Source organism: Xiphophorus hellerii, chromosome 2 (assembly GCF_003331165.1).
Source record: "Xiphophorus hellerii strain 12219 chromosome 2, Xiphophorus_hellerii-4.1, whole genome shotgun sequence".
Lineage (NCBI taxonomy): Eukaryota > Metazoa > Chordata > Actinopteri > Cyprinodontiformes > Poeciliidae > Xiphophorus > Xiphophorus hellerii.
Genome location: NC_045673.1, coordinates 4388183 through 4412498, shown reverse-complemented (window position 1 = coordinate 4412498; position 24316 = coordinate 4388183). Strand labels below are relative to the sequence as shown.

The 24316-nt window shown below is 37.6% G+C and overlaps 1 protein-coding gene across 1 annotated transcript in view; it reads right to left on the bottom strand.

The window, feature by feature from the left end:
• Positions 1-21982, bottom strand: part of il34 (interleukin 34) — a 56575-nt gene extending 34593 nt beyond the window's left edge. Inside the window, exons 1-2 of the mRNA XM_032581028.1 lie at positions 21666-21982; positions 9140-9361 (exon numbers count right to left, since the gene is read on the bottom strand). Of these exons, the coding sequence (XP_032436919.1) occupies positions 9140-9179 (40 nt within the window). The 5' untranslated portion in view covers positions 9180-9361; positions 21666-21982. The remainder of the gene's footprint in view (positions 1-9139; positions 9362-21665) is intronic.
• Positions 21983-24316: the final 2334 nt, after the last annotated feature.

Sequence of the window (24316 nt, the reverse complement as noted above, 5' to 3'; positions counted from 1 at the left end):
CATCTGTTGCTGCAGGAAATGCATCAATAATCTGGTTAAAAGATAAGTCTGATTGCTTAAGGATAGAAAAATTAAATCTGGGTGACTGAATCTGGTCTGCTTAGAACACTGGACCTTTATGCTTTCCAAAATACATTCCTCTTCATGAAGTTTTACTGCTAATTCAGTTAAAGAGGAGGTTAATTAATTGGAGACAAAAAAGGTTAATGTTTTCCTGAGACCAGGGATCTCTGCTTTAACACTGACAGTCAACTTTAAAAAACATCAAAATGAGATGGCTTGTTTGATGATGCTACAGAATAATTTTAAAGGTGAACTATTATGCTTCCTTACACAAGTTAAGAAAGGTCTACAGGTTCATTACATTTTTTTTCTTTACACATAATCATTCTTAGATATTGAGATTTTATTCTGCTCAGTTCGGTCTATTTTGTCATTTTGGGGCGTCTTGTCACTTTAAATGCAAATAAGCAGCTGATGGCCACGCCTCCCAACTCAATGTTTACACTTGCACTCGAAAATGGCTGCAAACAGATGGGCAATTATTACAACCGTGCATCTTTGAAAAGCAGAAGTGGAGCCTCCTGCACAACCAACAAGATTGTAGCAGGTGGGTAAGTCAACAACAAAAACACTTGCCTTTTCCAGCAGCCATTATACAGCAGCAAAACCAGCTGACCAAGCGTGCTGGAGTTCTGCTTGGGTTGCTAGGTAACGAGCGGAACTCTGCCGGAGTTGCTAGGTAACAGAACAGAGTCCATTGAATGATTGTGACCACAAAATGTAATGTTTTGTTAGTAGATTTTCAATTATTATTAGGAATCAAAGGCAGCTTTAAACAGGTGGAGTTCTTAGCCTTCATTTAAAGCACATGTCAAACTCAAGGCCCGGGGGCCAAATCTGGCCCGCCGTAGCTTTCCAAGTGGCCCTCTAGACTCCAATTTGCATCAATCAGTCCGTCCATTTTTTCACAAGTCTGCAAATTTCACACAAAACCAACAAACCTCCAAACTTTTTCTGATTTTATTGCAGATTTTTCTCAAAGTTGATGAAAAACACTGAGTTTAATTGACCTTACTTGATGTCAAGTTATAGTCCGTGATCAATACGGTGAGTAATAAAAAGTTACATTTATCATCATACATTAATGCAAATATATGAAAAATTCCTTACAAATATTTCTAAATTAGCACCACATAAACTGTGATTTTGATTTTTTTTTTAAATCACAGCTATTTATTGATGCTTTAACCGTTTAATGAGTTTTAAATCAATGTATTCTGGCACAACCGGCCCTTTAAGAACATTCAGATTTTTCGTATGGCCCAAAATGAAAATGAGTTTGATACGCCTGATTTAAAAGGAACACAGTGTTTCGTATGTTTTGCCGTTTTCTGGAGGTTTGTTCCAGAAAACTGAAATCTGTTTCTCCATGTTTGGTTCTGGTTTGAGTTTTTGTTTCAGATTCGAAACCAGCCCTGCTTTCTGCCTGACCTTCCTGCTGCGTTCTTCATGCTGTTTGTTCTCTAACGAACCTCTGAGTCCTTCGCAGAACAGCTGGATTTATACTGAGATCAAATTACAAACTGCTGGTCTCCATTTACTAATCACATGACTGCAATTGGTGACACTGGATCTTTCTTCACGGTGGTGTGGGTTTTATTAAAGGGGCCGAATAGTGATGCTCACCACAGAAATGCAGATGGCTGTTGAGTTGATTTACTCTTCCAACGCCTGCCATTTTTCAGCCATGCCAAACTCGAGAGCAGCTTGTAAAACCAGGGATTTGGAGATTTAAACATGGCCAACGGTGAAGCTCTGCTCTCTTTTGGACCCATTTTGGGAAGGACAGTTGGGTTTAATTTGGAGGCCCCTCAGGCCTTTAAGCAACAGCTGTGTTTGTGCTGAGATTAAATTACTCACAGATGGACTCTATTTACTAATTAGGTGACTTCTCAAATCAATTGGTAGCACTGCAGCACATTTCTTATTAGATAATACATAACAGAGCTAAGTACAAATCCAAGGCATACGTTTTACTTTTTTTAAATTTTGACCACCATAAATATATATATATTGTTTCTCTTCACAATTACGCGCTACTTTGTGTTGGGTTAATACATGAAACTAGTGACGGCCAAATGAAGCTTCCCGGCCTGTTGCTTCGCCCAAAGGTTCATTTGTACTCGGTGGTTCATTCATTTCTCACTAGTGACATCTGCTGTTGAAACTGTGGCAGCTTTGTCACTCAGATGGACAAACTTAAAAAATTAGTAAATGCAATATTGTCACAAAGTTTTTGTCAAACTCATGTTTAGTTACAGGAGAGTCAATTAAATCCTATTTAACTAATCTTTAGTTATTAAAATTATTTGTAGTCAATCCTGGGATATGTTGACTATCAGTGGCTGTTTTCTTTTGTCATTGACTGATTTGACAATAAAGACTTTTGTTTTTGTGTATTCAGAGTGCGGTACTTGTTGGGGTAGACGGTATTCTTTGAGTTTTGATTTGCCTCCTGAAAAACTAAAATTCTTTAAAAAATTCTCTTTTTCTTGGTCGGAAATGACAATAATTCAAATAAATAACAAAATCAGGCAAATTAAAATTAGTCAAAATCAGTTTCTTTCAATAAAAAACTAACGAAAACTGCAGGTGTGTCTCTGTGTCTGGTGAATTTGTGGTTACAACATGTTTGTTTTTCATTCAGTGGGTAGAAAATCCAGAAATTTTACTCAAGTAAGAGCACAGATACTTCAAAATAAAATTACTCAAGTAAAACTAGAAAGTACAGCGTAGTAAAAATACTCTTAAAAGTACATTTTAAAAAAAAGTTACTCAAGTAAATGTAACTAATTACTACCCAACTCTGCCCATATCAGCTGCAGGCCTGATTTAAACATTTTTTCTTTTTTTCTTTTTTTTAAAAGAAGCCATCTTGGATTCGCTGCAGTATTTTGGGCAGAAAATCTCGTTACATTTCACACATTTTGTATTTTACGCGTCTTGGACAAGCAGAAGAAAACGCTGGTATTGGACTCGGCGTTCCAGCTGTTTCAGGTTTGGTTCCCTCTCATCTGCGTCAGTCCGTTCGAGGTACTGATCTCTTCTGAGTTTCAGCCACTGATGCACATTTCTATAAGCCTTTTCACTGAAACAGAACCTTTTTATTTATGCCTCTCGGAAGCAAAGTCATCTATCTCGCTGCCGTTACAGAACAATATTATCAAATTGGCGCTCGTTGCACATTTATAGCTGAGCATCACATCACCACTCAGGCATTTCTTTATGCATTGAATAAAAAAAACTATAAATTTAAATTTCTCCATAAAACCTCCAGTATTTCACTGCAACTAGGCAGTGCAAAAGCATTCCCAGCTCAGATGCCACAGCCAACATCTGACTCAAATATATACACCACGTGTGTGATGAGTGGCTGGGAGTGGAGGCTGGTGGAGGTTGACCTTTCAACCCTTATGATTTGACTCGCCCCCAGTGGGAACGCTTCTCCTTCCATCAGGTTTTCCAAATACGCTCATGTTTGTTGGGGGGAGATGAAAGCTTTACAAAAGTAAAACCGCAGGTAGCAAAACGGGGAGCAAAGGTGATAAAAACCATGAAATATTTCCACACTTCAACTTTCCTGAGTAAACCTGCGAGGCAGAAATGTGACTGGACTTCACCCAACCAGAAATTTCCTTCAGTGGCGCTCATGACCGAGTTCGTCGCAGGAAACGATTTAAATTTAACAGTTAAGGCAAAAGACGCTTCGTGTCAAAAATGAAAAGTTAAACGTTAAGCTTATAGGGCGTTTCCTGACATCAGCAATCTTAAATGGGATGTTAAATTTATTAAAAACTTCCTGTCAGGAGGAATAACTGACAGCAGCAGATTGTTTTTCACCAACACACAATCAGCTTAGAGCAGAAAAACAAACGACGGCGAAGTCGGTCCAAGCATTTTCCAAACAATCGCCAAATACAAACACAAAGGTTAGATCAGATGAATGTGCTACAGAAGTTAAATGTAAACTTTCACACTCATTCAGATGGCTGTAGGATTAAAAAAAGTACCAGAAACTACGTCGTTGCAGGCCTGTATGGCAAGCTGTTAGTGTCAAAAATAATCTGTACAATAACACGTTCTTTTAATCTGTAAATAGGAGGATGAACTGTTTTCTGGGGGTGGGAGTTTCGCGCAACCATGTAGTGAATCTCAACACATTGTTGTCATTTTAAAGGTGATCCACTACTCTATCATGAACAGGATAGGATCTATGGGCTGCACAAAACATGTTCATTACATTTTTATTTTTATTTATACAAAATTATGCCTATATAACGAGATTTTAGTCTGCTCAGTTTGCTGTTTTAGGGTGTGTTGTCCTGCTGGCCACGCCCCCAACTTAATGTTTACACGTGAAAACGTCAGCAAACAGATGCACAATTATACAACTGCACATTTTTGAAAAGCAATAGTAGAGCCTCCTGCACAACCAACAAAAATTCAGAGAGTGGTTTCTGGATGGTAAGTCAACAACAAAACTCTTGTCTTTTCTCGCAGCCGTTGCGCAAACTCCACACAGAAAGGGCCAGATTTAAATTTATGACAAAAACGTTGCTGCAAAATAGAAACATTTGACAAGTTAGTTAAGACACAAACTAAGGAATGAACCTATCCGATACAAGAATTTGACAAGATGAAGAAAATATCAGGTCCGTTAGACTCTGAGTGACTAATATTTATGTCTAAAAATGTTTAAAAACAGGATGACAGGTGAGGAAAATCTGGACCAACAAAGAAATCTAGTTTATTCTAGATAGAAACTAGAATAAGTGACAAAAGAAGATTGAACATGATCTCAACCACAATTAAAACCACTAAAAAAACAACATCATAAAAATGTAAATAATCAAAATAATATGATTTATAAACTGCAAAAAGTCTGAAAATAAAACATGGAAATAAAAGCCATGCTCTACATGTAACCACAGACCAAAGCAGGCAGAACCGGGGGTTTGAGCCCGACAATCACCACAAATATTCAAATCAAATGACCAACGTGGAGCTCTGGGGGGGGAAAGGCTCTGTGGAAATCCGCACCTCCGCCTTTTTAAAAACATGTTTTCTTTTTCTAAAAAACATTGGATCCAAAACAAACCGATTCCCCCCGGAGCCGCGAGATGGACAGAGAGATGTCAGCTTGATCTTCAGCAAGCAGGGCGTTGCGCTGGGCTGTCGTGTTGAGGAAGCAGATACGGATCACCGCTCCGTTTGATCGCCGGGTTCTGCTTCACAGAAAATGCTTTGTTTATTTTTTATGTTTGTTTTGCACACTGGCTGCTTGTTTGAGATGTAATTCTTGTCTTTGATTTTGCACTGCAAAAACTCTCAACAAGTAATTCTGGTCCAGTTTCTAGTGCAAATATCTTAGTTCACATGAAATAAAACTAAACTGACTTACAAGTAATTTTTCAGGAAGATATTGGACCTCGTTTTAAGTCGATAATTCCTTAAAATTGCAGAAAAAAACCTTTGTTTCATTGGCAGATTATTTCCATTTATGACAAGACATTTTCCCCATGTTATAAGTGAAATAATTTCCAGTGTTACTAGCACTTTTTCATCAATATTAAGGAATTATTGAATTAAAACAACCTCCAATATCTTACTCAAAAGTTACTTATAAGTCAGTTCTGTCTTCACCTTTTGAAATCCAATAATTAATCGATCAGCTCTACTCTGTGTTGATGCTACAAAAGCAAAAATGGACAAACTTTTCACATGTTGATGTTAAAAGATTCATCTTTTGCTACAAATGATGATTGTTCACTATAGAGTCCTTCTTACTTAAGAAAGAAATTGAATTATTTGTTCATTTGGATGTTTTTTAAAATTTCTGAAGTTGTTTAGTCAAATGTGATAATGTCATTATCAGATTCAATGATTAATAGTCGTTAGTTGCAATTCTAAAAAAATACATTTTTATGTCTAAACTGCACATGTGCAGGTAAATCTGTAGAAAATAAAAATAGTTTAAGTCAATTGACTTTATATTATATAAGTATAAGCTATATGTAGTGTGTATCGTCATATTAAGCTGAACATTCAGTGTGAAAATATCAAATCATTATATTAAACTGATTTAGAACAAACTGCACAAGGCATCAAATCACCAAATGAGTCGGGTAAAGTCCAACTTTCATTAAATTGTTTAAAGTTTGAATGTCGTTTCTGCTGGACAATCCGGCCGAGCTTCTGCTCTCCATCAGGCAAAATGCCATCGTTTGTCTGAATGGAAATTATTTGCACTTATGCCAAAACTTTAACCCTTTCAGGCCTAAGTCTCAAGTCTCCGCCTGGATATTTTTGCCTATTTTAATTGTACGAAGCTCTTTAAATGTCCTGTGAGTAAATAATTGTTCCCATTTCTCCATAACAACTGAAGCTGTCCATATCTAGCAGTTATTTACATTTGTGGGAGGGAAATTACCGTAATAACCCGATACTAGCTGGAGAGCAACCGATACATTCCTAACTCTGCCTTTAACCTGAACTTAACTCACACCTTTGCTCGAACCCTTTACTCTAAAAATCAAGACCAGGCTTTGGTCCCTACAGGGTTTTCCTGTCTTCAACAGAAGTGGTCTTAACTGACATAAACAAGCACAAACCAACAAAAATGTAAAGAAAAAAATAAAATAGAATGAAAAAATATTGGCATTTTTTCTAGAGTTACCTGATCTGACTCAGCTACTCTAGTAAAATGGTAAATTTCACATAAATACGTCCATGTTTCATACCACTAAGACACAACATACTTACCTGCAGAGTTAAAGAGTGAGATGATTAATTATTTAAAGGATTCAATGTGGGAGTTTAAACAGCAAGGTTTGCCAGAAGAAAGCTTTTATCAGCTCAAGTAATTTTAGTTTACATACAGAAAACAGTCAATAAAGCCTCAAGAGAACCACATGAGTTACTTATTTAACCTCATAGAACGTAATCGGGAATATTCAGCTCAGTCTGGCTTTGCTGTGAGCAAAATCTCACACAAATGCTACAAAACAAGCAAAAGAAACTGATTTCACGCCTGGTTCTGCAAACCAGCAGCAGGATAAAGATTTAGCCTAAAAAAAACCAACAACAACAAAAAACTAAACAAGACCTGTGGCCAACGGTTCAGCCAGGGACAGAGAGCGATCAGAAATAAGGCCAAGAAAACAGGATCATCTCTGTTTGAGACATTTTTTATATCCAGGAAGTAAAAGTTTTAAAATGGGTCAAATATTTTATTGCAAGTGCAAATGTATTATAAATTTGAGATTCTTCAAATAAGAAAGAAGAATTGTCCAAATTCTGCTTTTTTTTTCCATTTACAAATTAATTTGACCAACTATCTCTGGAGCTTCACGACAAACAAATCTATAAAACTGTTAAACCTTAAGAAGATTATAGCGATTATGTATTTTAAAATGGTTCCACTTCACTGCCTGTTGGTCTGAAACCTTTAAAACTCATTTGCAAGAGAACATTGCATGATTACATGAGGAGAGCATTGCAACAGAGAAATGGAGTTATAAAATCATGTACAATTGTCTCCGGACAAAACAAACGTCATCATTTTACGTCCAAGTTTCAGGTCCCAGATGTGTAATTTTAGTTTTTTCATGAAGCGCCAGGTAGGAAGGGCTTTTCTGTGGACATGAAATCCATCTAGCATGGATTAAAGCATTGAAAATTCAGTTGTATTTAATTATAAATATCAAAAAGTCAGTCATTAAAACGCTGGACGGAGCCGTCATCGGTGTGTTTCAGTGGAAAAATACAGTTCATATCAGCATAAAAATGAAACAAAAACACAAACATTTGGAAAACGGCGCCACGTAAATACAATGGAAAAGGAGAGATCCAAGTATGGAGCCTTGTGGTTCGCCCCCAGGAACATCAGTAGACAAAGGCATAAAACTAATGGGGTCCAAACCATCAGAGAAAAAAACATGGCAACTAGGAATAACAGCGAACAGAAACTGTTTTTGGTCTTTGTGAAGTTATTTAAATGTTACTGTGATTATAAATCATGCAGCTCTTACCAAGAAGAAGTTTATGTTGTGTTAAAAACTCTACACTCTGAATCGGTCCCTCCTTTTAGCTCACGCTGAGGTCTGTTTGTACAAACTAAAGTGTTCATTTGGTTACCCAAACAGCAGTCACCTTCAAAATAAAAGCATTTTTTACAATAAAAGCTGATTTCTGTGCAGAAATAACACTTAATGTTGATTTTAACCTCCCAAAAACAGATGTTTTTTCAACATGTAATTATTAAATTTAACTGATGATTATACTGAAAAAGTCTGAGTTTATATCTGAGAAAATTTGCTCGTTAAAAAAAAGGATAAATTCTGTCAACTTTAACCACAGATATTTTGTTTTGTGTGACAGTTTGCATCTGGTTTTACTCCAACTTTAAGGCTGTTAATGAACACAGAGGCTCAGATTTTAAATGCTGTAGCTACAAAATGTTTCAATCTAGATACATATTCTATATCAGTCATTTGTTTAGACAGCTGATGTAGCCTGAGTCACTATTCCAGAAAGTTGTTCTTCTGAATTAAAGAAATAAGAGGAAAGATACTGACTGACTTGACTTTTCCAACAATAACCCCAAACTCTCCCCTGCAGTCAGTAAACAGTCAGTAAAATTCTGGCTTGTTTGAGTAAAATCTGCTCAAACTGTGTCGTTGCTGTGATTGCCATAAAGATGAATGAATTAAAGCGAATAACGACTGTTCACCAAAAACCTCCGTTTCGATCACATTCAGCAAATTTTATAGTTTTTCTTAAAACAGCCAAATACGTCAATCATCATCACCCAAAGTTTTGATAACACGGGAGACCCGTACAGATTCTGCAGAAAAAGGTTCATCCAGTTTTGTTGTTTTGCAGCAACATAAAGTTCCCGAAATGAGACAAAAAGCTTCCAGAACTGAGACATTTTTGAACTGAACCCCTGGTAATCCATCACACAGTCCTCACTTATTACTGACATGTTTCAGGGAGCTTTCCTGCCGTCAGCAGATTGCGCTCAGATGGAGAATCAAGCTTGAACATCAGCAAAAGCGAGGAGTGCGTCTCTTACCCAAAAGGCCCCCCAGGAAGCACAGCGACGGTTGCACCATGCTGTTCGGCTTTCCCACGGTGCTTCAAACGCAGCACGCACACGACAGCGAGGTCTGCAGCTCTCCGGTGTGCGGATGGACACACATGGGGCGGCGTGCCTGCCTCAGCTCTTCATGGCACCGGTGAGCCTCTCTCAGACCGACTGAGGCAGCTCACAGCTCCAAACTCTGCTGCCGATGGTCTGGAGGAGGAAGCAGAAGAGAGGAGAATCCAGCAAATGTTTTCAGGAATCTGACCACGTCCTAAACTGAGCTGCGAACAAACACGTGCTGTGTGGGCTTCCTTACATGTTTTCATTTTAAACTTGAAATGTTCTCAAAAATGTTTATTGGATTTTTTTTTAACGCACAAATGTAGAAAAGGAAATTCAGATCTGAAACAAAACCAAATGTATGTGAAGATCGAGGCGACATCTAAGCCTTTTGCAAAAAGTTATTAAATAATTACATGATGAAGTTACATAACCTTAATATTTTCCACTTAGTTTACTTTATATTTCAAACTTTTTCAAATACCATGATAAATATTTAGAAACTATTGGTTTGAAAATGAGATATGAACCTATTTGACCTCTTATATCTATATGTATTACATTTCTTACACATTATTATTTATTTTAAATATATATATTTATACATGTTATCAAGAAAATAAATGAGTCAAGAAAACATTCTGATAATACTTATCTTTAGTTCCACATGCCACATCGTTGCCCATGGGGAATCATTAACTGGCACACTTAGTACTCCGCCACTTTAACACTTTTAAAGACTTGATTAGTGCTAGCGCTGCACGTGTCTCAAAAATATTGTCAGAATTATTGTTTTAATAAAGTATGTTATCCCAAAGGAATATTTGGAACAGCTACCGTGTTTCACTGACAGGAGTTTTCAGAAAAAATGTTCCAAAACTACATTCCGGTTCCCAAATTGATGCATCTCTAATTTTAACTACTTTTTGAATAAAAAAAAAAAAGTTCTGGCTGCAACGTTAACACCAGGAAACGAAGATCCTTCAGCCTTTTGTGTCTGAAGTGTTTAGAACAATAAATCTGGCTGGTGGAGCAGAGCTACAGCTCAGCATTTAAACCGGAGACAGAAGCCAAACGGTGAATGAATTCAGGAGCAAGGAGCAACGAGCGGCCTGCTCAGATTCATAAAAATATCCGGGAGAGCTGATTGGATCGGACGGAGCCTCACGGCCCAGGAGGACAGCGACCCAAAACATTTTGGCAAACCGATCCAGGAGCTTTCCAGAATCCAGTTTCATCACACTCGCTACACAAACACAAAATTTTACCAAGTATGTTTGGTCTAGTTTCCAGTGCAAATACCTTATTACACTTAAAGTAAGAAAAAACAAACTTATAAGTAACTTTTCAGAAATTTATATGAGCTTTTATTAAGTCAATAATTCCTTAAAATTGATGAAAAGGTACAAGGTACATCGGCAAATTATTTCACTTACAACACAGGAAATATGTCTTGTTAAATAATATGCTAACTTTTGAAGCAAGTATTGACTTTAAACAAACTCCAATGTATTCCTGAAAAGTTATTTACAAGTTGTAATTGTACTAAGGCTTTTGCACTAGAAACCAGACCAAATTTACTTGGTGAGATTTTGTGTTTCTGCAGCGCTGAAACAGAACTTTACTTTGTAAAAACAAAGAATCCAGCTGTTGGAAAAGCACCAATATTGCTCAATCAAAAACATAAAACTGCTTATTTGTAATAAATCTATATTTAAATGTAACTCTTAAACCTGTCTTCGGCTATTTCTCTTCGCAAAATCAACTCAAAGCCAAAAAAAAACAAAAAACTCTGCGTTGTCCAGCTGTAACTCGATCATGCTTTGGTAACCATGTGCTACTCCGACTCTCAGACTTTACGAGTCCAACGTAAGACACAGACTCAAAAACAGACTTCCAGCAGCGCAAATGGCTGAGGACTCTGGGAGGCAGCGGGAAGCGAACCGAGAGGAAAGTTCACACGGCCAAGGGTTATCCGGAAGAATCAGAAAAAGAAAAAAAAACTCCTGCAGTTGTAAAGCAGTGATGGGAACTCTGAAGTTCTTGATATGAAGTTACCCATCAGTGTCCAGATCCTAACTGGTAGTTTTCTGCTCACATGGTTCTGTTTATCTCAGCTGTCAGGGTTATTTTGAGACATGAGCTCCGATTTGTTTGTTAGAGGAACTTAACAGATGCAGTGACTGATTGAGACTCATAAACTTTTCGGTTTGTCTGAGGCGGGAACGATGTAAAACAAAGTTTTGCTCTGCATCGTTATTTGATAATGAATAAACCGAACCTTGGCTTTGTAACAGGTTGGATCATTGTGACATACTGTGTTTGTGTTTGCTTGAAATGTTTCACGCTGTGTGAAGGGAATCAATATGATGCGTCTCACGCCCTGCGCACGCAGGAGGCCGGCGCCGTCCATAAAGGCCTCAAAGCCTCGCCAAGCGAAGAAAAATGTACAATAAATTACAAGATGCCCATAAAATTAGATCAAAACAACATAAAAACAACATTACCTGTAACCAGCTTGTTGTTCCTGGCGCAGAATGTGATTTCAAACAAGGCAGATGTTGGTGTTTTTTTTATTAAAATGTATCAAAATAATCACTTATGTCAAGAAGAAAACATCAGCGATGCTGTTTGAGCTGAACTCATTAATTTCTCTGAAGGGTGGGCGATATGGGCCCAGAATTTTAGTGTAAATATTTTGTGGAACTAATGATAAAAAATAATGCATAAAATATTATTTATGGAACAGCATTCATTGCCCCAAAAACACAAATGATGTTCTTGACAAACATTTCCATCTGAGTTAAATCTTCCACCACTGACTTTCATTTCATTTCACTAAACCACACACAGAAACGGCATTTAGTCACATTTTCAAATTTTCTGATATTTGTGGATTAGAGGAGAAAATATTTAGAATAATACTGTCAGCTCTGTTCTTTATTTAATGTCATTAAATTTAATTTACTGAGACATTTATATATTAAAGCTTGGCATCTCGCAGGCGTCAGCTATCGGTTCATCATCTTCCATCCACGATTTAGCGAGCAGGTCGGCCTTCCTCTGCTCCTCCAACTCCTACTACCAAAACAAAACTAAGCGAGCAGCTTGCTGCTTCCCCATTAATTTAAATGCCCAACATTAAAGTCCTTTGCATCAGCCTTTCATTAAAGGGATAAAACAAAAACCAACATATCAACGACTCATTATTTCATTGATGGTTAGCAGAGCCGTGGTCAGGATCAGCTGGACACTTTCAGCCTGGAGACAAACCAATACGTGGGAGAAGATCTGCTCTCCATTAAGACACGACCTTCAGCAGTTCTCCAGACTACAAAGGCCTTTCAGCTGCAATTCTCCACAGAAAGCAAAGATTTGACTTATTGTTTGCTCTTATAAAAGCTGGATCAAAAAAAAAGAAAAAGAAAAGAGGAGATTTGGAAATTTGAGAAATCATCAATCAACATTATTCATAAAGTTTGTGCACACAAGCAATGAATTTGACTTTGATTTCACTTTGGTCTCGGTGGAGACAGTTTAACTATAAACATATAAGAAGTGAAATAAAAATAAAAGTGTTTTTCTCTCCCATCTGTGCAGATATGGATGGTATTGATCTGAGCTCTCTGGCTGTTAACTGTTGATCAGAGACAGCCTGGGGGACAGAAACTGTCTGGTTTCTGCAAACAGCGCTCTGTGGCGCCGACATGAAGGCAAAAGTCTAAACAGTCTGTGTCCAGGATGTGTGGGGTCTGCAGAGACGCTAGCTGCTTCTTTCCTAACCTTTGACCTGATTAAGTCCTGGATGGAGGGGAAGCAAGCAAGTATTTCTGTCATGATAAAATATTTTAATGAACGATAAATTATCCCAGAAGTTATCGCGGTAAATAATAATATTGTTGTTTTGAGAGCATTTTGAAGTAATATATTGTTTTAAATATCCAAAATAAATGCATAAAACAATGAAAATGACTAAATTAAATATGGAGTCTATTTAAGCATAAGAGGCTATTTGGGACCAAAATAAAACTTTTATCATCCAGTTTTTGGTAGAAAAAGAGAAAAACAATAAATAATCTAAATAATCCGATCCAAAGCTGATTTATTTAAACAAGTTAAACTACTGTTACAATGATCTAACCATGAAAAAAAATCTAAGCTCAAGTTCAGCTTTTGAAATGAAAAGTCTAAGTTTTTTTCAAAAAGGATGCCCAAATTTAAAGAAAAAATAAATAAATAAATTATGTGAAAAGTCTGAAACGCTCAAGTTTTCTGATATCTGGAATCAAATGATCAAAGTCTCAGTTGTTTTGCTCTTTAGCTGCAGAAAGTTGTTTAATAATTTATTAAGATCTTTGGGACAATTTTGTAGATCTTGCACCAAGATCTGTTGCAAGAAGTAATCAATTAATTATTCGCATTAATCTATTTTATTTATGATTTTGGTTTTTGTTTTGTTGTCTTCCAGTTTCATTGTGGACTGTTCTGTGCAAAAGAAAAGTTTGATAGCGTCTGAGAGGGGGAACTTACATTATTATTGCATTATCGTTATATCACTTTAAAATGGTCTCAAATTAGCAATGATATTATCGTTTATCGCAATAATTTCTGGGTCAATTTATCATTTTGCATAAGTTGTTATTGTGGCAGGTCCACGATGCACAATTTATCTCAAAAAGGATAAACTACCAAAAGACAACACTGCAAATGTTTTCTTTTGGTTGTATTACTAAACATAATTAAAACAAGCGCGCTAGCTAGCCTAGGCTAACCTAGGCTAACTTAGGCTAACCTGAGCTAGCTTAGCGCTAGCAGAAGAAATGGCCCATGGTAGTTTTAATCAAAGAAAAAAGAGAAATCCTACAAGAGCTAAAATCTGACGCTTCTCCATTTTTGTTTACATTTCTGAAGAAGGAAGTTGCGCTCAGTGTCTTCAGAGGTTTTTGAGTTGTTTTCTTCAGTGGTTCTTGGTGCAGCGCCCCCACAGGCGAGGTGAGGAACAGGTTTTTCAAATGTTCTGGTACGTTTGACTCAGTGCTGTCAGATAGATGTTGCAGTTTTGGTCCTGAATCGAACTGAGTCAACCGAACTATCAGGGTTTAAACATCTTTAAAAACTTTTAGTTGCTCATTAAGGCAACATTTGACGGGAAACCTAGCTGATCATGACATGAGCAGGTTGAAATGTTTTCAGCTTGAGCCACATGCAGCTCAAACTGAAAACATAGGTTAGGGGTTTTAAGGTTAAGGATTAATATTAAGGTTCCCTGAGGAATCAGAGAAATTCCTCAGGGAACCTTTGCCTACCAACCTGGGTGTGAAAACGCCCTGAGGTTCTCCCTCTCACCCACCAGGCACCACAGGAATACAAAGAGTAAAAAGAGAAAAATCTTTACATAAAAATATCTTAGTGAATAATTGATCATTTGAGTCAACTCTGGACATTTCAGAGACGTCTTCTTCGATTCCATCCCATTCCCATTATGACGATGCTTCTAAACTCTGCGCTCTCTGGATTTTGTCAAGAAGATCACAGTTAATCTTCCACAACGCCCAGGAATGCCTCTGATGTCCTGATGGAAATCAGGTCTCTGAGAATTCAATCAGCAACATGTGTCATAAATTTACCCAACTCAGATTAATCAGATATTATTAAAGACTCAGCATGTCTGCTTATTAGCCAGGCAGTCGGAAGAATGGTGTAATTATGTCACTGGTGATGAAACTAATCAGAGAATAAAAGCAGTTTTAGACATTCCTCCATTTCTGCTTCAGATTTATGGGGAAGAATTACAGAAATATTGACAAATTTAAATTATGACTCACTATTTCGACCTGTGCCCCCCACATTTACACGCTCCCGCTCTGTTATCGTCCCTTGATTTACATCTCAGGGTGAACTTCTTTAGTGCTCAGCAGCTGCACCTCACTGAACAGCCAGCGAACTATAACTCAGAGAGTCCCTGCAGGGCGTCGCTGCAGCAGGAGGTCAACATGCTGCTGCAAAGGTCAGCAACCAAACGCAACCCAAATGTTGGTTCATGAAAAGATTATTTTTAATACACAGTTGGTGCTCTGGACTACTAGGGCCATTGTAGATAGAAAAAAAAGGAGTACATTTCATCAACAAAAGAAATCTGAAATTTTTAGATTAATCTCAGAAGATTTATAGAGAAAAAAAAACATAAAAATGTCCAAAACTCGAAAATTAGTGAGAAAAAGCTAAAACATTTACACATTTTTCTAAAAAACAAAAACATGGACATTTCTGAGCTTGAAAAGCCAAAAAAATTGCCAGAAAAAACTGAAATTCTGAGTTTTCCATCAAATTTTTCTAGAATGTTTTTTGGGACCTTTCTAAGTTTGAAAAGTAAAAAATTTGTGACAACAAACTCAGAAATTTTGACATTCGTATCAAGTTTAACAGAAAAAAACGTGGAAATTTCTGAGTTCAAACAGTCAAAAACTTGTAGGAAATAACTCAAATCTCCACGTTTTTCTAGAAATAAACATAAATTTCAGAGTTTGAAAAGTCAAAAATTTGCAAGAAGAAAAAAAAATCAGAAATTTTGAGATTGATATCAGATTTTCTAGAAAAAACACATAATTTTTGAGCTCAAAATGTTGAACATTTGCAAGAAAAACACTAAAAAAAATTTGCATCAGTCTCACAAATTTTCTACAAAAGCTTTCCTAGAAACTTTTCTACTTTTGAAACCCAGAAAGTTTTTTCTAGAGCATGTCTGAGATTAATCTAAAAACGTTTGAGTTTTTTTTCACAAATATTCAACTTTTTTTTTCTTTTTTCTCCGAAGAGTTTTTGCGGCGCTTTTCAACAGTAGGCAGACAGGAGGGAGGGCGAGGAGAGGGGGGAAGACATGCGGCAAAGGTCGTCGGGACCGGGAGTCGAACCCGCGACGTCCGCGTCGAGGACTAAGGCCTCCAAACGTGGGGCTTGCTAACCCCCACAGCACGCCCCGCAAATATTCAACTTTTTGAGCCCAGAAATTTAATACAATTTTATTTTAGAAAATTCCTGAAAATAATCTCAAAATTTCTAAGTTTTTATATTTTTGGCAGAAATATACTCCTTTTTTTCTTCTGTCAGATTCAAATTCAAAAATACTTTTTAAATGATTAGCTTAATTAATGAATAAGTAACTCTATTACTCTACTAAGATCCTAAGACGCTGTTGTACCAGTGAGAAATTGTTATAAACTATTTACCAGTATGAATTAAGGGTGTGCCAAAAAAATAAAAAAAATTATTCACACAAGGATCGTGTTTGTCATTTGCTATGATCGATTTAAAATGTCCAAATATCAATTTAAAAAAAATTATACAGATGTTGGCCTCGATTCTGTAACTCCACTGGAGGGTCAGAGGTCACCGTGTTGTGACAGTTTGTTTGTTATGAGACATTTAATCTGTGAAAAGGTCGATCTCCTCCGCTTTCTCTCCGAGCTGCTGAAGAAACGCACCGCTCCCGGTCAAAAACAACCAATCAGAGTCAGGAGGCGGGTCTTAGCGCTGCCAATCATGCTCATTTGAACTAGCTGTGGCGCAGCAGAGAGCAAGGGGAAGGATGTGAGCAGCGTGTACACAGGCATGATTGACGATGTAGTTTTCACCGGGAGAACTGAAAGAAGGCAGAGGAGTTTGATTTCTTCACAGATTATTTGACTCATACCAAACTGTCACAACATGGTGGCAGGTTTAACAAACATGTGAAAAACTTATTTCTCTTACAAAAGGTACATACTGCAGCTTTTATCCAATTAAAAAAACACTTTTCTCCTGACAGCGTTTGGCTCGTCTACATGGGCATTTTATCGTTCCAGCAGAAAAGGGTCCAACTTGTGAAAATACAGAATTCTCCTTGTTGAATGCTGTCAAACGAAAGAGAAATCGCTCTCAATCATGACCACTAACCAGACCGGCAGACCTACGTCATTTAAAGTAAGATTTAAGTGAATTTATCTGAGTCTCTGTGTAGGATTTTGCCTCTTCAAGAGAAAATCCAAGGTAAATTTACAGTTGTGAATCCCAATTGATGTTTTTGAAATCACAAATGTTGCATAAGCTTTCCAACCTGGAATCAGAATGGTTGAGATAAATTCAGCCCCGTAAAGAGCGTCGACTTCTGACTGAGTCTTTAGTCAAACGCACCAAACCCCAAAACCAACATATCAAATCTTTTTTTGCTTCTGAAAAATGCCAGCAATCCGTCCCACTGCACTGGGAACAAAGCAACGAATCCCAGCGATGGTTTTGGTGGAAAATCCCAAAACTACGTGGGAAATTATCACCAGATTAGATGCAGAAGTGAGCATAAAAATGTTTCCCAGAGAGGATTTCTGATGTGAAAACAGCCATCACTACTCAACCGAAAAGTGAACTACAATTTCCAAACTGCTTTATGTGGCATCACATTGTTCATTTAGTTTTAACTTATTAACTTAGATGAAAGTAGTGTTGTGCAACTTCACCAGGAAACACGTTAAACCATAACAAGCTGACAGTCAGTCAGTTGTTTTTTTAGATTAACTGCATCACATTTGCAATCAATGTCATCTTTTCTTAAAATATTGTGTTTTTATTAACAAGGATAAGTAATTACATAAATTATAAACGCAAAACATAGCTACCACAGGTCTGAACTGGATCCGCGCCATCTTCGTAGGCAAGCGCAGCGTAATGCACAGCATGACTTCCAGACCAAGACATATACAGTATATAGATGCTCTTCACCAAAGTGTGAAAGATGCATGAACAACATCATGATGGAGATTTTCCGAAGATTTTCCTGAGCGATGGAGAAGGAAAATATGTCAGACGATGTGAACAAGCTGCCTCCGATCTCCCACTACGATAAAGTTCCCTACTGAGTGAACACAAAAAGACAACATGGAGGAGCTTCCACAAATAAAGCAACAAAACTATAATGAAATAGATTTGATAAAGAGGAGCGCCACCTACAGATGGTTTAAGACAATGATTTAAAGCATTAAAACAAAGGTTTTTACCAAAATAAACAGCCATTTTGCTACATTTGGAGAAAAAAAAGCAGCAAGAATTACAGTAGTGGTCAGGTTTGAGGCAGGTGTAGTTATCAAGACACGAACTCTCCGACAGACACTCCTGCTGAAACGTCTGCGCCTGTGCAAAGTGTTGCTAAAGTCATCAGAAACCTTTGCTTTCACACTGACGCAGCACACGAGGAATGCAGGTCCCACGCACCTGGCGATACTGAAACACTGCACCCGTGACCCCGCCGTGACCTTTCAGGACCAGGAAGACTGAAACAACCGTCACTCAGTTTAAACAAATATCTTTAAAGTATCATTTCTAGGTAAATGACAAGTCTTATTTTCCTTTTATTTTATTTTTTAATCTTGTCCTAATGCGAATATTGTATTTGAGTCAAGAGATTTTGAAGTATTGAGCACTTTTTAATCATGTTATATTTAGATATATGTTGATGTAAAGTTTCTGGCAAGAAAGCTGACAGCAGCAAAATCTACCTAATGGGATAAATAAAGTTGATTGATTGATTAATAAATTTAAATCTTACTTGTGTTAGAAATGAGTAATGTCAGAACCACCGACTCAGAAAATGCTGAGTCACTGGTTACCATGGTGATTTCTCCTTCATTTTCTTTTTTCTTTTTCAGAAAGCGGCTGAAACTGGAACACCAAAGACCCACACAGAAAAAGACAAGAATTTAAAGCCTTAAACAAACTGTAACTGTGTAAAAACTATTTGTTATATCAAAAATATTTTTGTATGCGAGTGGGAGAAACTTCTGGAAGCAACATTTCTACATTTATATGAGTCTCCTGTGTGTCTCCTGTGTTTACTGTGGGAGATATAGAGATTAAAGAGCTTTAGCTTTAAAGGGAGGAGTTATGTGGTTACCTGATGAAAGTGAATGAGAGTTTTTTCTCTCTGAACTCTGGATGATTTAAGTAAAAACTGTAAGTCATTCAGCACTGGGTGAACGCAGACAGTAATATTTATATTTTGACGGAAGCGTGACAGATGTAGAAATGAAAATGTTCTGTTTGGCGTCGGATTTGGGCCATTGGAGATGGAACAAAAAGAAAAGAGGAGTTTTGAGATTAATCTCAAATTAGAGTAAAATTTAAAATTTTTTTAGATTAATCTCAGAAATTTTTGAGGAAACAAACTTGGAATTTTGTCAGTTTCAAAAGTCAAAATTTTTCAACTTTAGAAAATTTTCTGAGTTTAAGACGCTGAAAATTTGTGACTTTTCATACTGAGAAATTTCCACCATTTTTCTAGAAAATGTCTGAATCTTATTCTGGCATATTTTCAACTTTTCAAACTCAAAAAATTAATTGACGTTTCTAGAAGGTTTCTGATATTAATCCCAAAAATTCAGATTTTTTCTAGAATTTATTTATTTAGTTTTTCATTTTCAAACTAAAATAATTCTTTTTTCTTTAGGGTTTCTGAGATTCAACAATGCTGAGTTTTATCCAGCAAAATTTTTGAATTTTCAAACTCAGAAACTTCCATGTTTTTTGAGAAAATCTGCAGAAGTTTACTGGGTTTTTTAAAAATCTACCATATTACACTGTTGTAATTCTGTGGCAGAAAGAGAAAATAAATACATTTTGAACAGTTTTTTTATTCAGGTAAAGAGCAACTTCCTGTGAGCCGTTTAAAATCTGAAATGTTTTTCTGCTGGAAAGTCCAGAGAAGAGGGTTGGTTCTCTTTATTCCCATGACAGAAAACATTCATTGTCATTGCCACACATGATTTTGATGCTTCTTTTTTTGTTGTTTCAGTTTTTCCACCTTCATAATAGAGTTGAAAACCAGAGCGACTCCTAGAAAAGCTGCATGAACAGAGAACCAAATACGTCGAGAAGAGAAGAGAAGAGAAGAGAAGAGAAACCGCCTTCAGATGCAGGACAGGTTGAATTTTACCCTCTGGTTTCTGCAGCCCAGATGGTTCTGATGCATCCCCGCCCCCCCCCGGGTCACAGCGACCGCAGGACGCCCACAGTCTGAACCTCACCAAACCTCATCTTAATCCTAAAACTACTGATGCCGCCCAAAACGTTAGCATGCATATATGTATATAAAACCCCAAACCTCCGGCTGGTTCTGAAATGCAGCAGCAGGCGAAGCTCGCGGGTCAAGACTGACTCACTGCATCGCTCTCTCTGTTTCATGTTTGCACATTTTGGTCCAGAATGTTATAATCAAATCCCAAAACAAAACGCTCAATGTGCTGAGGAATGCAAAACGTGTGAATCAGCTGAGGAAAATGTCAAAGAACATTAAATGGACATTTATCAGCTGAAAGAATCATATTTTTTTATGACATCTCACTTTAATTACTTTACATTTTACATGCAGAAAGCAATTCAAGCATTATTATTGACAACATAGTTCATTTTTTTATGTGATGAAGCTCATATTTCTTTAAGAAACTAAAAGGAAATCAATTTTAGAAAGAGATGAAAGCACAAAAACTTCTGCAGCAGAGATGAGAGATGCATCATCCTCATCAGGCTGGAACTAAAATTCTGCTCCGTTTGAATTTTTCAGATTCAACTACAAACAAATTGTGTTTCTGTGGCATTCTGCTGGATCTGAAAGACACAAATATTTGATTTCCTGTCTGAAAAAAAGTGTTTCCAACCATAATTTGCATTATTTTAAGCCAGACTGAAACCTATATGAACATCTGCAAGGATTTACATAAATATGAAGCTTCCAAGGGTGTTTATGAATATGTAAGGAGGAAAACATGTATTTTTATTGTATCTTGATTTATAAATTGCAAGACTGTTTATATGAACATGTAGGCAAGAAAACGGATAGCATGTACTCCAGTGCATAGAAATACTCAATGCATCAGTTACAGACTTGTTCTGCTGTTTCTGTGCTTTCAAATAAACAAATAAATGAAATAAAAAGATAAAATGTAGCAACAGAGATCAATAAAAACAATAACTGAGTCTCAAGGACCAAAATAAACTCACATTAAAGTCAGAAAAATGAGGTAAAAAGATGTTCGTGCAGAAGTTCTGGGTTTTATCCAGCGCACTCTGTCCCTGTTTCCATAATTATCTGATGTAATTATCTAAATTATTTTAGGGCAGCAGAGGCGCACCGCTTCCACCTCTCCACTCCGCAGCTCAAAACATGAGCAGACCTGGCTGTGACCCGGATGATCCGGCTGCAGCCCTTATAAAGAGTCGCAAATGTCAACAGCAAAACCTGCGCAACGTCTGACGCAAAGCCGGAGGAACGCACGTTTCGCGCACCTTGGCGAAAGTGAAAGTGTTGCACGCCACTGCGCACTTTCAGATAGAAAAGCCCCTCAGCTCAGCGGGGGGTCTGAGTTTAACAGTCTGAGCTAGAAACGGTTTCACCTTAAAACCTGAGCGCTGTGACCGTGGGAACTGCCCTTACCTTTCAGAAACAGCCTCCACGCCCAGAAAGTCCTCCCCGAAAAGCAGCAGCAGGTAAAGACGTAAGAGGACGCAGCAGCTGTCCGGCTGCGCTCCGGGGATGCGTAAAGTCTCTGCGCTCAGACGCGTTGGCCGGGTTGATCTCCTGTCACCTGCGGATCAATAAGAATCCATTCACAGAGCTGTGCGTAAAAATCAGCGTGGGAAGGTCATTTTCGTTTCAGTCCACGCGTGGAGCCGCCGCGATCTGTGGCTGTACGTTCCGCCAAGTGCGCAACAGGGAGCCTGCAGCTTCTTCCAATTGCTTCACACCTAAATACTGGCTGGATTTCAAAATAAAAGCCTGTCTGCGCACACCTCCAACCCCCCTGGACGAGCAGCCGACTTCCTCTTTTACAAAGCAAAAGCCCAACGAGGCAGCAGCGCCTGCAAACCTCACAGCGGGTTTTATAATTAGACAAATAAAAATAATGACTGAATTACTTCCCCTATAAATCTCTCACTGGAACCCAGAAGGAGTTTGTTTCAGGAAGATTTTAACTCAATTCTTGATTTATTTGCTGCAATCTGCTCGGTTTCCTCAGACAGAAATGTTTTAAACTAATTTCTTTTATTTTAATTCTGTTTTTTTAAATATTTTTTATTTATTGTCACTTTGCTGTTTCACAGAAATTTCCCCATTAGAGAAGAATAAGAATAAAAGATATTTCTTATAATTAACTGAACCTCCTCCGTTGTTTTAGGATCCATTGGAATGTGATTGAATTTAAATTGTTTTTCTTCTTTCGTGTAAAGTGTCTTGAGATGACATTTATTATGAATTGGTGCCATATAAATAAACTGAATTGAATCTTTAACATTTAAACAATTAAAATAACGATTTATTTAAATTTATATAATGTTGAATATTAATTGTTCATGTACATTTTATATGTAAACATGTGGAAATTCCAATAAAAAGTTAAATAATTTAAAAAAAACACCTTCATTTAGTAAAGAGTATCTATTCCCACACCTCATCTATAAGACAATTATTAATATAATATAATCTAGAAAGTATTTTTCTTTTTACCACTTTTAATATGACATATCTTGTAGAGTTAAACTAAAAAAACTAAGTACAATAAATGAGGTAAAAACCCTTAAAATAATCCCAAGTTTAATTTTTTGCCTCCAATTTCTCACATCGTGGGAACATTTTTCATTTACAGATCTGTTCAGGTTTGTTTTGGTCAAATTAATTGTTGGAACAAGTTTGTCATTTGTTGAGAATCAAAATAACAGCCAGACGAAAAGAAATGTGCCCGGTTTAGTGGAGATTTTTTGGAAAAAGAAAACAGACACAAGAGGAAACGAAGCAGGGAAACAGTAGGAACCAGCAGAATGACAGAAACTTCAACACAGACGGTTTAATTAGCACAATAAATGTCAGCTGTGATGAAGCTGAGGAAGCTGCTAAAACCGAGGAAGCAGGAGAAAATGGCCGACGGAGGCGAAGTGAGGATTAATCAGACCACAGGATAAATTCAGAAACAGGAGCAACAGGAGCAACGGGAGCAACGGGAGCAACAGGAGCAACGAGAGCAACGAGAGCAATGTGTGCAACGGGAGCAACGAGAGCAACGAGAGCAACAGGAGCAACGAGAGCAACGGGAGCAACAGGAGCAACGAGAGCAACGAGAGCAACGGGAGCAACGAGAGCAACGAGAGCAACAGGAGCAACGAGAGCAACGAGAGCAACGGGAGCAACGAGAGCAACGGGAGCAACAGGAGCAACGAGAGCAACGGGAGCAACGGGAGCAACATTAGCAGTGGGAGCAACGGGAGCAATAGGAGCAACAGGAGCAACGGGAGCAACGTTAGCAGTGGGAGCAATGGGAGCAACGGGAGCAATGGGAGCAACAGAGCAACGGGAGCAGTGGGAGCAACGGGAGCAATGGGAGCAACAGAGCAACGGGAGCAACGTTAGCAGTGGGAGCAATGGGAGCAACAGAGCAACGGGAGCAACGTTAGCAGTGGGAGCAATGGGAGCAATGGGAATGTGAATTAAATGGATCTCATGGAAAATCTACAGAGTAACCAGAAGTTAAAACTGCAGGAAGAGAAAGTAAATAAAAGGACAAAACAAAAACATGAGAAAACTGAAAACTATGAATGTGGAAAGAAATAAAGATTTAGAAAATGTCAGCAGCAATAAAATTCAAAGTGACTAAAACATAAAGAAGTACATTGCAGAGGCATGTTAAAGGAAAATGACGGAAAATTTAATGATCTTCGAGTTTTTATTAATCCAAACCAACTGGGTTTTTGTCTACATTTAAACAAACTCAGTGTTTCGGCTGTTTGGCAGTTTTCTGGAAGTTTGTTCCAGATTTGTGGCGCATAGAAGCTGAAAGCTGCTTCTTCATGTTTGGTTCTGGTTCTGGGGATGCAGAGCAGAACCAGAACCATAACACCTGAGAGGTCTGGAAGGTTGCTATGACAACAGCAGACCTTTAATGACTGTTTGTGCCGTTCAGGGATTTATAAACTAACAGAAGTATTTTAAACGTGCAAATTCACATTTTGCACGTTTTCTACTTCTATTTTGGTCTCAGCTGTTTCTGTAAATACATCAAACACTAAAAAACAACACAAAGTGTTTTTTGACAA